The 16,692-nt window shown below is 43.9% G+C and overlaps 1 protein-coding gene across 1 annotated transcript in view; it reads left to right on the forward strand.

The window, feature by feature from the left end:
- Positions 1–16,692, forward strand: part of dhx33 (DEAH (Asp-Glu-Ala-His) box polypeptide 33) — a 68,534-nt gene that overhangs the window by 1,970 nt on the left and 49,872 nt on the right. The window contains exons 2-3 of the mRNA XM_048612642.1: positions 3,672–3,832; positions 12,489–12,716. Of these exons, the coding sequence (XP_048468599.1) occupies positions 3,672–3,832; positions 12,489–12,716 (389 nt within the window). The remainder of the gene's footprint in view (positions 1–3,671; positions 3,833–12,488; positions 12,717–16,692) is intronic.

Below are 16,692 nucleotides of genomic sequence, written 5' to 3' on the forward strand. Positions count from 1 at the left end.
GGGGGAGGGGAGATTTTGAAGCTTGTGAAATCCACATTGATACCATTGGGCTGCAGGGTTCCCAAGTGGAATATGAGTTGCTGTTCCTGCAACCTTCGGGTGGCATCATTGCGGCACTGCAGGAGGCCCAGGATGGACATGTCGTCTGAGGAATGGGAATGGGAGGGGGAGTTGAAATGGTTCGCGACTGGGACGTGCAGTTGTTTATTGTGAACTGAACGTAGGTGTTCTGCAAAGCGGTCCCCAAGCCTCCGCTTGGTTTCCCCGATGTAGAGGTAGCCACACCGGGTACAGCGGATGCAGTATACCACATTGGCAGATGTGCAGGTGAACATCTACTTGATGTGGAAAGTCTTCTTGGGGCCCGGGATGGGGGTGAGGGAGGAGGTATGGGGGCAGGTGTAGCACTTCCTGCGGTTGCAGGGAAAAGTGCCGGGTGTGGTGGGGCTGGAGGGGAGTGTGGAGCGGACAAGGGAGTCACGGAGAGAGTGGTCCCTCCGGAAAGCAGATAAGGGTGGGGAGGGAAAGATGTCTTTGGTGGTGGGGTCGGATTGCAGATGGCGGAAGTGTTGGAGGATGATGCGTTGGATCCGGAAGTTGGTGGGGTGGTACGTGAGGACGAGGGGGATTCTTTTTTGGTTGTTATTGTGGGGACGGGGTGTGAGGGATGAGTTGCTGTCCCACTGGCCTTCTGACTGACCCCACCCTTGATGCTTACCTTGACCCCATAGACCCACACACCCACCCTGACCATCCCTACTCTCTCAGGATTGTGGGATGCCAACATCACACTGATTGCGTCAGTATGTGGCGAATTACAACACCATTCGGTGACTGTAGCCTCATTCTGTGAGGAAAGGGGGACTGAATGAAAATTTATCAGAGGTGTTTGCTTTTCAGTGAGATATTAAAACCAAGCTCTAGCTTCTAACCTAACAGATCCCTGACAGAGTAATGAAGGAAAGTTGGAATTTTGTCTCAATGAGTCTGATCAATATTTGACCCCTAACCAATACCAATGAAATGCGAAATAAAACCCTAAAATGTTGGAACTCCCCAGCAGGTCAGGCAGCATCTGTGGCTACAGAAAAATACATCTACAAAATAAGATTGCTTAATTTTCTCGCTGCTGTTTGTGTGGAAATAGGATCCACATTTACCTACAAACTAGTAGTGATAAGCTTCAAAAATAATTGGCAGCAAAGTGCTGAGAAACATACAAATCAGTGCAAGTTTGACCTGTTTCTGGTGTTCCAAGAGCTACAAGATGGCAATTCCACTGGGCAGGAATTTGCACACTATATTTTTGTGGGAAGTTGAGGTACATTTCAACATGACCTTGAAGGCAGCAGAATTGACCTCATCAAACATTGAAAAGATAATAGTCAACTATTTCTTTCTGAAGTAATGTCATTTCATTAAAAAAGGTGTACTGTTTTAGTAATGTCAAGTGGACTTTGAGATTGTTTGCAACCCAACTTCTGAGTTAATATTGCTTGACTTTGATTATTAAATTGAGAGAGTGGCACTACCTTTGCAACTAAAACAACATCCATTCACCACATGCGTCCCTTAAACATAGGGGCAGCTGGTAAATGATTGGATGGTGAAACTCCTATTAATAATGTGTGTAGTTGTGAGGTATGACCATGATTGTGGTGAGGCTATACAAGTAAGTAATTCACTTTTTAGTGCAGTATGATTAAACACTGTTTAACTTTAATAGAAGTAACTTGCGCTGTGTTAACATAAGAACTAGGAGCAGGGGTGGTTCATTCATTCAGCTCCACGAGCCTGCTTCACCATTTAATACGATCATGGCTGATGTAATCTTGGCTTCAACTGCCTGCTCTCCACGACCCTTCAACCTGTTATTAATTTAAGATCCGTCTGTCTCCTCCTTAAATTTGCTTAATGTCCTAGCATCCACCGTACTCTGGGACAGTGAATTCCACAAATCAACGACCCTTTTGAGAGAAGTAATTTCTTCTAATCTGCTCTAAAACTGCTATCCCTTATTCTAAGACAATTGCTTTTCATTCTAGGTTGCCCTACAGGGGGAAACATCCTCTCTATGACTACTTTGTCAATCCCATTTCGCATCTTATATACCTAAATTAGATCTCCTCTCATTCCTCTGACCTCCACAGAGGAATTGCTTAAATTGCTCAATCTTTCTTCTTCTTTTGATTTAATCCTGTGGACCTCCTCTGAACTGCTTCCAATGCAACTACATACCTCCTCAGGTAAGGGAACCAAAATTGTATGCAGTACTGCAGGGGCAGTCTCACTAATGCCTCATATAGTTGCAGTAACACTGTTGATTTTAAATGAGACAGGTAAATTTTTGTTAAGCAAATTTATTAAGGGATGTAGAGAAAAGCCACACAGATCAGCCATGATTTCAATGAATGGTAGAACAGGCTGGAGGGCTGAAAGGTTGCAGGAGTAAGCCAATCTTGTCTATGTTTATACTCTTCCTTGAGCAATAAATGGCAAAATTCCATTGCCTTCCCTATTACCTGCTGTACCTGCAAACTAGCTTTTTGTAATTCATGCACAACGGCATCCAGATCCATCTGCATTGAACTACTCTGAGGTTTCTCTTGATTTAGATAATAATTTGCCTTTCTGTTCCTCTGACGAAATAGTTTGTTGTTTGTTGATGTTAAACTTCATTTGCCAAAATTTGGCCCATTCATCTAACCTGTCCATATCCATTTGTAAAGTTCTTATTTCTTCATTGTAACTTACGTTTCCACCTATTTTAGTGTTGTTTGCAAGTCTGGCTATAGTGCTTCCTGTCCCTGCCCCAAGTCATTAATATCGATTGTCAGGCCCCAACTATTTACAGTCTGGCACCCTAGTAAATCCGTGTTGTGAACCTAAAAGATCAATTTATCCTGAGTATGTGTATAACATAGTGACCATGTCACTCAGCCACTAATTCAGAACCCCAGACTGGAGACGTGTTCATTTGTTCATTAAAACAAAATTGGAAAATAAATGTAACCGTTATTCAAAGACACATCTGGCTCATGAATCACCTTTAGGGAAGGAAACTTTACCTTGTCTGGCCTACATGTGACTTCAGACGCTTCCTGTGGTAATGTAGTTGACTTTTAACTGTGCTTTGAACAATTGGAATGTGCAAACAATGTTGATCTGGCTGGTGACTTCCAAAATCCATGGACATATAAAACCAAAAGCTTTTATGGTAAACAGCCTGTGTGGGTTTCCTCTGGGTGCTCTGGTTTCCTCCCACACTCCAAAGATGTGCAGGCTAGATGGATGGGCCATGCTAAATTGCCCGTAGTGTTCAGGGACGAGTAGATTAGGTGGGTTATGGGGAATGGATCTGGGTGGGTTGCTGTGAGGGTCGGTGTGGACTTGTTGAGCCAACGGGCCTGTTTCCACACTGTAGGGATGCTGAAACCTATGAATATGTGAATATTTCTTTTAAATGTCTTCATGATTTCAGAACAGCATGTTTGAGCATTCCTTTCTTAGGATCTGGATTCCAATCTATACCAATGGGATGAAGGACCACTCAAGGTATTAGTTGTGAGGGTTTTGAGAGAGATCAATTTAAAAGTCTTGGCCAGGCATAAAGCCCAGATAATGGGACAACTTGCTAAACCTGGCTCATGTTACGATGTTTTTAATTCAAGGTGAGACAGGTTCGGGGAAGACGACACAGATTCCACAGTATCTGTATGAAGCCACCATTGGGCGACAGGGTATCATTGGCGTCACACAGCCCCGACGTGTGGCAGCAATATCACTTGCAGCTCGGGTCTCAGAAGAAAAGAAAACAGAGTTAGGCACGTTGGTAAGCTTTTATTTTAATGCTTTTCGTAGTGTCAGCGACAAGACCAGCATTTGTTGCTTATCCCTGGTTGCTCTTGATATGTAACTTCTAAGAACAAAAGAAATAGGAAGAAGAATAGGTCTTTCAGCCCATTGAGCTTGCTCCACCATTCTAGGTCATTATTGATCATCTCGTCAATTAATGTAGCTGGCATTTGACTGCCTTTACCTGAACTTCATGCTTTCCAAAAGTTGGAGCACCTTCTTGAGCCTGTAACCACAGGTCTACCTATTTGGAACTGAAATAAGTGGCTCATCCAAATAATGCACTATTCCCTGAATTCCTTGCAATCTGTGTGAGTATTAATAGTCAAATATGACATTGACTTGTCAACTAATTAAAGGGTGCGGATATGCATCTTGTCTAAGTTTGGGGGGGGAACAAAAATCTGGATTTCTGACAATGTGGTGAACGCATTCTTGACATTTGTCAAATTTTCTAGTGGCTTACATTTTGGACCCTGACTGTCAGTTAATTTCTAAGGTTTTGGCTTAGATCTGTAGCTCGGATTGTGGATGTTGAGGTTGGTTGGCTCGCCGAGCTGTTTTGTTGTTCTGCAGACATTTCGTTACTGTGCTGGGTAACGTCCTCAGTACAGCCTCTGATGAAGCATCAGTGTGTTTTCCCGCCTGGTTTTTAAACTCTGGGATCCGTTGCGATGGATTGCCTCACTTCCGGGTTTCCTCCGTAGTGGAATGTATATGGGGTCGAGTTCAATGTGTTTATTAATAGCCTACTTCGTGGAGGGCTATGCTTCCAGGAATTCTCGTGCTTGTCTGTGCCTAGTCTGTCCCAGGATCTTGGTGTTGTCCCAGTCGAAGTCGTGGTTCTCCTTGTCCATGTGGATTGAGACGAGTGAGTATTGGTCGTGTCTTTTTGTAGCCAGTTGGTGTTCGTGTACTCTTGTTGTTAGTTTCCTTCCTGTTTGTCCGATGTAGTGTTTCTCGCAGTCTCTGCAGGGGATCTTGTAGATGACATTGGTCCTGTCCATGGCGGGGAGTGGGTCTTTAATTTGGGTGAGCAGTTGTCGTAGGGTTGATGTGGGTTTGTGTGTCACTCTGATGCCCAGCAGTCGTAGAAGTCTTGTGGTGAGTTCTGGCGTGTTCCTGATGTAGGGTAGTGTGATGAGTGTGTCGGGGCGTGTAGAATCTTTCTGAAGCTGTTCCTGTAGGCATCTCCTGACCCAGTTCTTTGGATATCCATTATCCTTGAACACTTGGAAGAGGTATTCCTCCTCCTCTTGGCGTAGTTCCATGTTGCTGCAGTGTGTTGTTGCTCTTTTAAATAGTGTTCGCACGCAGCTTTGTTTGTGTGTGCTGGGATGGTTACTATTGAAGTTCAATACCTGGTCTGTGTGTGTGGCTTTACGGTGTACTTTCGTTTGTAGTTCCCCATTTGTCTTGCGCTCTATCATGACGTCCAGGAATGGGAGTTGTTTGTTCTTCTCCTCCTCTCTGGTGAATTTTATTCTGGTGAGGGTGTTGTTTATGAGTTTGTGTGTCTCTCCTAATTTGGTCCGTTTAATGATGACAAAGGTGTCGTCTACATAGCGTATCCATAGTTTAGGTTGGATTTGCGGAAGGGCAGTCCTTTCCAGTCTTTGCATCACTGCTTCTGCTATGAGTCCGGAGATAGGCGATCCCATGGGTGTCCCGTTGATTTGCTCGTAGGTTTGGCCGTTGAAGGTGAAGTGGTTGGTCAGGCATAGGTCCAGTAGTTTAAGCATGTTGGCCTTGGAGATGGTTTCACTGGGGTCGTGTTCTTGTTCAAGTAGTTTGTCATTGTTTCCCTTGCTAGTGGTATGTCTGACGTGAGTAGGGCGATGACATCAAACGGCATCATGGTCGCTTCGTCCTCTATCGTTATATCTTTGATGGAGTTGAGGAATTTTTGGGCTGAGTGGATGGAGTGGGATGATTTGTTGACTAGGTGCTTGAGTCTTCTTTGTAGTTCTCTGGCTAATTTGTGCGATGGAGTGCCTGGTAGCGAGACTATGGGTCTGAGAGGGACTTCCGGCTTGTGCACTTTAGGGAGGCCGTAGAATCTGGGTGTGTTGTTTCCTTCGGGTTTCAACACCCCCTGATTCTACGGCCTCCCTAAAGTGCACAAGCGCTTTACAAAGTGCACACTTGTGTGCACAAGCACACACGAACGAAGCTGCATACGAACGCTATTTAAGAGGGCAACAACACACTGCAGCAACATGGAACTACGCCAAGAGGAGGAGGAATACCTCTTCCAAGTGTTCAAGGATAATGGCTATCCAAAGAACTGGGTCAGGAGATGCCTACAAGAACAGCATCAGAAAGATTCTACACAACCCGACACACTCATCACACTATCCTACATCAGGAACACGTCAGAACTCCCCACAAGACTTCTATGACCGCTGGGCATCAGAGTGGCACACAAGCCCACATCAACCCTACGACAACTGCTCACCGGAACTAAAGACCCACTCCCCGCCATGGACAGGACCAATGTCATCTACAAGATCCCCTGCAGAGACTGCGAGAAACACTACATTGGACAAACAGGAAGGAAACTAACAACAACAGTACACGAACACCAACTGGCTACAAAAAGACACGACCAATACACACTCGTCTCAATCCACATGGACAAGGAGAACCACGACTTCGACTGGGACAACACCAAGATCCTGGGACAGACTAGGCAGAGACAAGCACGAGAATTCCTGGAAGCATAGCACTCCACGAAGCAGGCTATTAATAAACACATTGAACTCGACCCCATGTACATTCCACTACGGAGGAAACCCGGAAGTGAGGCAATCCATCGCAACGGACCCCAGAGTTTAAAAACCAGGCGGGAAATCACACCGACGCTTCATCAGAGACTGCACTGAGGACGTTACCCAGCATGGTAACGAAACATCTGCAGAACAACAAAACAGCTCGGCGAGCCAACCAACCTCAATGTCAGTTAATTTATAATCTCTACATGATCTTACACTATCAATACGTGCTGGAGTTGGTGCAGGAATGAGGGCCTAAGACTGTGGGACCACTGGGTCTGTTTTTGGGGAAGATGGGTACATATTCAAGTCTTGAGAGTTTGCACCTGACCCACATCAAGGCCAAGATCCTAGTGTTGTTGGTTTGGGTTCAGTTTTGCAGAGTAAATGGTATATAGTTTGAGGTACAATAGTGTGCAATGCATAGACAATTTGGAAAAAAATCGAAGCACTCTGGTTGTCAACATGTGTGTAGTCAAGACACAAGGGATTGATAGCATTTATTTTAATGCCAGGAACCTTGTGATTGAGGGACCTGATTAACACATGGAAATATGATATTGCTGTCACAGGGACATGGTTGAGAGATGGGCAGGACTGGTAGCTCAGTATTCCAGGGTATAGAATATAGACGTGGAGAGGGGTAAAAAAGAGGAGGTGACCTTACAATATTTATTAAAGGTCAGACTGGTGCTAAATCAGTGTCTTCTGACTTCATAATCTGTGCACTATGCAATCGGGAAAGCATTAGAGTCATTGAGATACACAGCATGCAAAAAGGCCCTTTTAGCCCATTGAATCTGTGCCGGTCTAAAATAACGAACCTAACTATTATAATCACATATTCCAGCATTTGACCCATAGCCTTGGTATCCCAAGAGCAATCCAAATACTTTTCAAATAGTATGAAGGTTTCTGCCTCTACCACTCTTGCAAGCAGAGAATTCCAGATTCCCACCACCCTCTGGGTGAAAATGTTTTTTCTGCCTTACCTTTAAATCTATGCTCCCTGGTCATTGATTCCTCAGTCAAGAGGAAAACTTTCTTCTTGTCTACAACATGCAAACATGTTTAACTTAGGTTTAACTCACGAACAAAAACAAAGTTGCTGGAAAAGCTCTGCAGGTCTGGCAGCATCTGTGAAGGAGAAAACAGAGTTAACGTTTCGGGTCCAGTGACCCTTCCTCAGGAGTTCTGAACACCTAGGTCTCTCTGTTTGACTAGACTACCCAGAGCCTGGACCCTACCATTAACTGTCTTTCTTCAGTCTCTCTTCCGCTTTTAAGGAAAACAACCTAGTCTGTCCAATTTCTGTTTGTAACTAAAATTCTCCAGCCAGTGCAACATCCTGATAAATCTCATTTACACACTATCCAGTACGATCATATTCCTCCTAGAATGTGGATTTCAGAACTCTATCTATGGCCTAACCAACGTTTTATATAGTTCTAGCATAACCTCCCTGCTCCTAAACTCTCTGCCTTGGCTAATAAAGACTAGTAATACCTTAACCACTTTATCTACCTGTCCTGTTACCTTAAGGGACTGGTGTACATGCAGACCAAGGTCACTGACTCTCGGTGCTTTCCAGGATCCTACTGTTCATGCATTCCTGTCCAAGTGCATCACCTCACGTTTAGAGAGATATAGAATCACATAGTGCAGAAAAGGTCCTTTGGCCTATTGAATCTGCATGGACATAACTACCAGTAAAGGTGCACTAATGCCAATTTTCTGCACTTGTCCTGTATCCTTGAATGTTATGATATTTCATACTATGTTTATTAACATAGTGACAATGCCATGAATTACACAAACGTACTGCATAGAAACAAACCAATCAGCCAAACAGATCATTGCCAGTGTTTATACTTCACACAGGTCTCCTTCCAGTAAGATAAAAATAAAAGGGAAGGTATTTAAAATGTTGGCAGTCCCCAAAGCTGAAACAACATCCCCTGGTTTGGAGTGGGTGCATCTGGTTGCTGAGGGAAGAAAATTATCAAGACTCTGGCCACACACACTCTCAGCCCTCCTTTAGATTTTAGTTGGTACCAGAAAATGAGAATCGCAAACATCAAACACCAAAAGGGGACTGTGAAACACCCAGCGTCTCCAATTTGCAGGACCTTGTCGAAAGCCTTGCTGGTCCACGTGGACTGCATCAAAAGCATTGCCCTCATCCGGTCATCTGTGAAAATTCAATCAAGTTGGTCAGACATGGCCTCCCTTAACAAAACCATGCTGACTGTTCTTGATTAATCCCTGTCTCTCCAAGTGCAGATTAATTCTGTCCCTCAGAATTGCTTCCAATAGCCTCCCCACCACAGGGTAGACTAGCCAGCCTGTAGTTTCCTGGTTTACCCTTTGCTCCTTTCTTGAATAACGGTACCACACTGGCCCTCCAGTCCTCTGGCATCTGTCTTGCAGCTAAAGAGGGTTTCAAAATTTTGCAAGTGCCTGTGTTATATGGCCACTCATCCTTCCCCACCCTACATCCCTCAAAAAAAGTGATACTTGCCTGGGATACTTCGGGCTGAAAGCAAAGCTCTAAACTAGGAAAGACTAGTTTTAATAAGACCAAGTGTGATTTGGCCAGAGTAAACTTGGACCAGCATGGTGGGTCTGTGGTTAGCACTGCTGCCTGACAGCGCCAAGGACCAGGGTTTGATTCCACCCTCGGGTGACTGTGAAGTTTGCACGTTCTCCCTGTGTCTGCGTGGTTTCCTCAGTCCAAAGATGTGCAAGTTAGGTGGATTGGCCATGCTAAATTGCTCATAGTGTCCAGGGAAGTGCAGGCTAGGTGGATTAGCCATGGGAAATACAGGTTTACAGGGATAGAGTAAGGGTGGGTCTGAGTGAGATGCTGTTCAGGTTTGGTTTGGGCTCAATGGAAACGGACCATTTGGTCCACACTGTAAGGATTCTATGATTTCATCTAGCCCATAAGATTCATCATGTCTTAAGCCTGCCAGACCACTCGGAACTTCATCCATCTATGCTAACGTCTTTTAAGTATTCATTGTTATCTGCTATGTCCACTGCATTTCCTTTAGCAATGCATTACATCACCTTGGGAGCCATTGAAATACTAATGGTACCTCAGAGCTCCGTTATACTCTTCAGATGTCTTTTGATGGTGGCTCAGTGGTTAGCACTGCTGCCTGTCAGCGTCAGGGACCCAGGATTGATTCCAGCCTTGGGTGACTGTCTTTGTGGAGTTTGCACGTGGTCTGCGTGCACCTGTTGCCTCCCACATACAGAAAGATGTGCAGGTTAGGTGGATTGGCCATGCTAAATTGCCGATTAGCTGTGGTAGCCATGGGAAATGCAGGGTTACAGGGAAAGGGTAGGGGGATGATGGGTATGGGTGGGATGCTGTTCGGTGGATTGGTGTGGACTTGTTGGCTTGGGTGGCCTGTTTTCTGCACTGTAGGGATTTTTCAAAATAAAACACAAGGATGCTGGTCCTGTCCTGATTCAGGTGCAACCTTGTCTGTCTTGAACAGGTGCCAGCATGCTTAAAATCGAAATCTAGAAACCCAGAAATCTAAAGCCCACCCTCCTGCACTAACTCTCATGATACGGTCATCCAAACTAACCTAAACAAATAAAATGAACAAAGTGAAACAAAAACAGAAATTGCTGGAAAAAGCCAGTGGATCTGGCAACATCTGCAAAGAGAAATCAGAGTTAACATTTTGGCTCTAGTACCCCTTCTTCAGAACTGAACAATTGAAAAGAGAATTCAATTCAGAATTGAATCCTCTTACACAATAGCCCTGCAGTTGTTCTTCCTCCTCTTTTTTGCATAGCAGATGCAACCATAGTGCCATGAGGTTGGCTTCCACTGCTTTCCCCTGCACAGTCATCTCCCCCTGCACTATTCAAGTGTAGAAAGGGGATGATCAGTAGAGGACGCCTACACTTCTGCTACTTGGTGGTGGTCACCCATACCCTGTCTGCTGTTCATTTGGCACTTGCACCTCACTGAATGCGCTACCCACAACTTTCTCAGCATTCTGGATGTTCCACAGTGAATTAACCCACAGCTCCAGTTCTGAAATGCTGTTCACCAGTAACTGCAGCTGGACGCACTTCTTCCACACATGTTCACCAGAGACAACTGAAGATCCTATAATTTGCCACATAGCACAGGAGGAACATATCATGAGTGTGACCTCTGCTCCCATGATTTCTTTTAAATATCCTGTCTGAATCAGCACAAACCCCTGTCCTTCACATTAGAAGTGTCCATGTCCATTTTGGATGTAATTCTTATCTGGCAGGTGTCCTCACAATTTTTATTTTTAAGAAAGGCACCACAGGGTTCAATTTCTACCATGCTTTGTGTCTGTAATTTCAATTTTCGTTTCAGATTTCTTGCATTTACAGTTTTTGTTTTAAAAATTTCATTCTCCACCTGTGTGCGTCTTTCTTTCTGTCAGTGAGTTAACTGGATGACAACAGCACTAAGTACTTAGAAAATGCCTTTAATTAGCAAAACATTCCAGAATTCACATGAGCAGTTAGGAAAAGAAATTCAACCCCATATCGCATAGAAAGAGATGAAGGGAGGTGATCAACAAAGAGGCACTGATGATGTTACCCAGCAGGGTAATGAAATGTCTGCAGAACAACAAACTAGCTCGGCGAGCCAACCAACCAGAAAGAGGCATGTTGTGAAGGTGAAGGGGAAGATTGAGAATTTAGGGATTGGATTTGAGAGCTTGGTGCCCAAGTAGCTAAAATCACGTACACTAGGTATAATGATTAAACCAAGCTGTTAAGGAGTTCAAAGTTAGGAGCATACAGGTCTTTGAGGGTCGTGGGGCTGAAGGAAGTTAAAGATAGGGAGAACTGATGCTATAATGAAGGGCTTTGAAACAAATTGGACAGCATGGTGGCTCAGTGGTTAGCACTGCTGCCTCACAGCACCAGGAACCAGGGTTCGATTTCCCCCCTTCGGCAACTGTCTGTGTGGAGTTTGCACATTGCAGGGAGTTCCAGGATTCTGATCCAGCAACATGTGAAGGAATGGTGATATGTTTCCTAGTCAGGATGGTGAGTGGTTTTGGAGGGGAACCTGCAGGTGGTAGTGTTCCCTTGTTTCTGTTGTCCTTGTCCTTCTAGATGGTAGTGATCATGGGCCTTGAAGGTGCTGTCTAAGGATCTTTGAAGTTCTGCAGTGCAACTTATGGATAGTACACACCGCTGCTACTGAGCTTTGGTGGTGGAGGGAGTGGATGTGGTGCCAGTTAAATAAGCTGCTTTGTCCTGGATGATGTCAAGCTTGAGTGTTGTCAGAGATGCACTTGTCCAAGCAGGTAAGGAGTTTTTCATCAGCCTCTTGACCTGTTCCTTGTAGATGGTGGACAAGCTTTGGGAGTCAGGATGTAAGTTATTCATTGCAGTATTCCCAGCTCTGACACACTCATGCGGTCACTATATTTGTATGGCATGTTCGGTTGTGTTTCTGGTCAATGGTACACCCCAGGATGTTGATAATGGGGGATTCAGTGATGGTAACGTCATTGAAAATCAAGGGATGGTGGTTAGATTGCTCTTATTGGGGATGGTTTTTTTGCTTGACATTTGTGTGGTCCAACTGTTACTTGCTACTTTTCAGCCCAAGCCTGGAAATTGTTCAGGTCTTGCTGTATTTGAATACGGACTGCTTCAGTATCTGAGGAATTGTGAGTAGCACTAAACATTATGCAATCGTTAGTGAACGTCGCCACTTCTGACCTAATGTTGGAGGGAGTGTCAGACTTGTTTGATGTTACTAACTTTTCCTGGCTTCTTTCTGATCTACTCTGGTTTCTGTTCTGAATGTTTTCTCTGCATTTCATGTCTCAGATTGGATACGCTGTCCGTTTTGAAGATCTCACCTCTGACAAGAGTAAAATTAAGTTTTTAACCGATGGGATGCTGCTTCGAGAGGCAATCGGAGACCCACTCCTTCACAGGTATAGTGTGGTGATTTTGGATGAAGCCCATGAAAGGACTGTCCACACAGATGTTCTCTTTGGCATTGTGAAAGCCGCACAGAAAAAGCGAAAGGAACTCGGCAAAATGCCACTGAAGGTAAGAGTTTGGTTTGACCTCTACCACATGCAAATCTCTCAAACTATACAACATTTCTTCATTGCTGCCTGTACCCTACCTGGATTCTGTTATACAGAATGGTACAGAACAGTAGGAGACCATTTGGTCTAAAAAGCCTGCAATAACTCTTCAGTAGAGCATTCTACTTAATTCCACCAGGTCCTCTTCTTCCATATTTTATTCTAGAATTTATTCAGTTCCCTATTGAATCACATTTGTATCTTTGTATCCATCAACCTATCAGGCAGTGTATTGTAAATTCTGATCTTTAATTCTGTAAAGATGTTCTTCATGTTCTCTCTGGTACCTTTTATCAATCACCTTGGACCTGGTGCCCTTCCCTTCAGCGAATTGAAATCATTTCTCTATTTATTTTACCTATACCTTTTTCATGCTTTAAAACATCTCTTCTTGTCCTTCTCTGCTCTAAGAAGACACATCCTACATTTTCTAATTTCTCTGCATAACTATAATTACTTCATGAGTCATTCAAGTAAATGTATTTGATTCTCCCCCAAACGTCCAGCTCCTTCCCAAAATTTAGTGCCAAGACTTGGACAAAATAGGATTTGAGTCTTTTATACAGCATTGTGTTAATCTCTTGGCTGTTAATACAGTGCTTTGATTCATTAAACCCCAGGGACCATATGCTTTATTAACTCCTTTTGTTAACCTGCCCTGCCCCTTTCCAAAATGTACATACAGACACTTGACCACTGTGCGTTGATTTTATTTATATGTTCACCATATGGCCAATCTGTGTCCTCTTGAAGTCTGTTGCCATCCTCCTTTTGGTTTCCTGCAGTTGCAAGTTTTCTTTCAGTTGCAAATTTTGAAACTGTTCCGTCAAGTCCAATTTATTATCGTTTCTCAAAGTCCGTGTTGTTTCTGGTTCTGAACTATGGAGGAGAGCAATGTGTGTGTCCCATACACCTGTAAAACAGCCAATTTCCACATCTGTTTTCTATCCAGTAGCTTAGACTGTATCCACTTCAAAGGATGATTAGCTGACTGTGTGGAGTTCGCATGTTCTCCCCGTGTCTACGTGGGTTTCCTCTGGGTGCTCTGGTTTCTTCCCACAGTCCAAAGATGCACAAGTTAGGTGGATTGGCCATGCTAAATTGTCCATAGTGTTCGAGGATGTCTGCACACGGTGTGTTAACTATGGAAAATACAGGGATAGGGTTAGGGGATGGGTCTGGGTGGATGGTCTTCAGACAGTCTGTGTGGACATGTTGGGCCAAGTGGCCTGTTTCCACACTGTGGAGACTCTATGATGATTTCTACCACCTCAAGTGAGATGCCACCACCAGACACACATTCCCCTCCCCTCCCTTGTCAGCTTTCCTCAGGGACATCCTGCTCCATTCTTCCTTCGCTCCCAATGCCTCTCCACAGCTTCATGGCACCTTCCCTTTTAACCGGTCCATGTACTTCCTCCCTCCTTTGTATCCAAGGGCCCAAACATTTCCAGGGAGAACAACCTCAACCTCTCCATTCCCTGTGACGTGTAACCAATTTTGAACCTTTTCTGTCTACTCTAGAAAGCCTTTGCACCATTTCTAAGGTGCAGTTGCCAAAATTACAGGCAACACTCCAACTGAGGAACCTGTGCTTTATAAAGATTTATCATTACTTCATTGCTTTTTTATTTGTGCTTCTATTTATAAAGTCCAGGATACCATCTTTATTTACTGCTAATTCAACCTGTCCTGCCACCTTCAACAATTTGCACACACCTGTCCAGGTATTTCTGCTCCTGCACCTGCGTCTGGGTTGTGCCCTCGAGCTTATGATGCCTATCTTTGAAATTCTTATCAAAAATCTAACCTGCCTCACCTCTCTGCATTAATTTCATCTACCACATCCACTCATTTTGCCAGTCGTCTATGTCCGTTTTAATTTTATCTCTATCCTCGTTCTATTCCAAGTCTTGTAACACTTAAATTGACATTATGCCCTCTACACAACATTCCCTCTAAGTTAGGTGGCTGTATGCATGTATAACAATTTACAGTCTATGAATGATGATTGGCACTTCCTACAATCTAGTCTACTGCATTTGCTGCTCACAATGTGGTCCCCTCTACATTGGGGAAACAAAGCATAACTTGGGTGACTTATTAGCAGAACACCTACATTCTGTCTGCAGAAGAGACCCTGAGTTTTCAGTTGCCTGCTACTTTAACACACCACCCTGTTCCCTGGCCAGCATCTCTGTCTTAGGCTTGCTGCAGTGCTCCAGCAAAGCTCATTGCAAGCTGGAAGAACAGCACCTCGTTTTCCACTTGGGGACCCTGCGGCCTTTTGGACTCCATATTGAGGTCAGTAATTTTAGGACTTGAACTCTCCCATGCCCTTAACCCAAGCCACACACATCAGGCCTTCTTATCAATAGTCTGCTACTATGCACAATCCATTGTTAGCCACTGAGTCCCCCATTGATAGCTAATCACCCTCCTAGCCATTTCGTTATCCACTCCAACTGTTCTTCTGTCCCTTTTGGGCTCTATCCCCACCTATCGTTTACTCTTACTCCCTCCCCTCCACCCTATCTTCTGCATATAAACCGACATTTTGCTAGCTACCATCAGTTCTAAGGAAGGGTTACTCGACCCAAAACATTAACCCTCTGATTTCTCTTCACAGATGCTGCCAGACCTGCTGAGCTTTCCAGCAATTTCTGTTTTTGTTCCTGTATCCACTTTGGTGCTGCCCCTTTTATTTCCCACTGTGGGCTTTAAAACTATTAAGCTTGTTGTAATGATACTTTATCCAATACCTTCTGAAAGTTCAGATATACACATCAACTGTACCGCCTTAACCACTGCTGTTTCATCAGAAAACTCAAATTGTTTCATCAAGCATAGTTTCTCCTGCTCCCACTTCCACAGCAAGTATTGCTGTGCCACTAAGATGGAGACCATCAGTTCTGGTGTCTCTTGTAGTCTCACTTTCACTTGCTGAACAAGCCAAAACTTTTCTCAGTTGTAGTTCTGAACTCATTTCTTTCCCCAGTTTCACATTCAAACTAGCTATTCATCCCTATTTAAACAAATTGTAATTTTGCCTCTTGGTTTTCAGGAACTTCTGCTTATCTCCAACCTCCCTTGCCCTCAGACTTGTCTCCTTCCCAATCCATAACCAGTTTTCTTTCAAAACCACAGTGAAACTTCTCTCATTGGGTTTATGATCCTCTGCAGCACCAGAATCTCTGTACTATCCTTCCTCATTCTTAGCATCTCTGCATCATTCCTCCTCGGCTTGACATCTCTCTCTTCACTTTATCACTATCACCCCCCTACTCTCCCACTCCTTTGCCTCCCTTCCATTGTTTAGTTCAGTGGTTCTACGACCCAGTGGGGTTGTGTGCCATAAACTGAAGCCCCCCACCCATTATCAGAGTTTTACCAAATGTTGAAGTTCTTTTTAAAGCATGCATAATATCTCAATTCCCCGACTTTCAAACCAAGTTGGATAAAAAGCACAGATGATATTTATGTATGAGCAAGGATTATTTATTACAGGTAATTAAACTACAGTGACAGGAAAACAGATACAAACCATTGGCGTATAACGCTACAAATAGAAACTGTGATCTTTTTATAAATACTCCCTTAACATACAAACCAACTAAAAAGATAGGTGAAATAGATTATTGACAGAGGTATAAAAACTGCAAAGTCGGTTAAATGGTCTTTGCTTCCTGGTTCCAATGTTGAGAAGATCCTTTTTCATCTAGACAGGCTTCTTGTTTGGATGTCTCTCTGAATGCTTACACTGGTTTGTAAGAAGGACGTTGTGGCTGATTGACACACAAAATATTTCTGATTGTCAGTTCAGAAGTCACAGTTCTGCAGGAAATGTGACTGATTTTCTGCAGGTTTAAACTGAGTTTTTGAGTGCAGAGAACAGGGAGCTTCTAGGCCATGAGAAGCACTTCTTTTCATATCTA

Source organism: Rhincodon typus, chromosome 26 (assembly GCF_021869965.1).
Source record: "Rhincodon typus isolate 14 chromosome 26, sRhiTyp1.1, whole genome shotgun sequence".
In the NCBI taxonomy this organism is placed as follows: Eukaryota; Metazoa; Chordata; class Chondrichthyes; order Orectolobiformes; family Rhincodontidae; genus Rhincodon; species Rhincodon typus.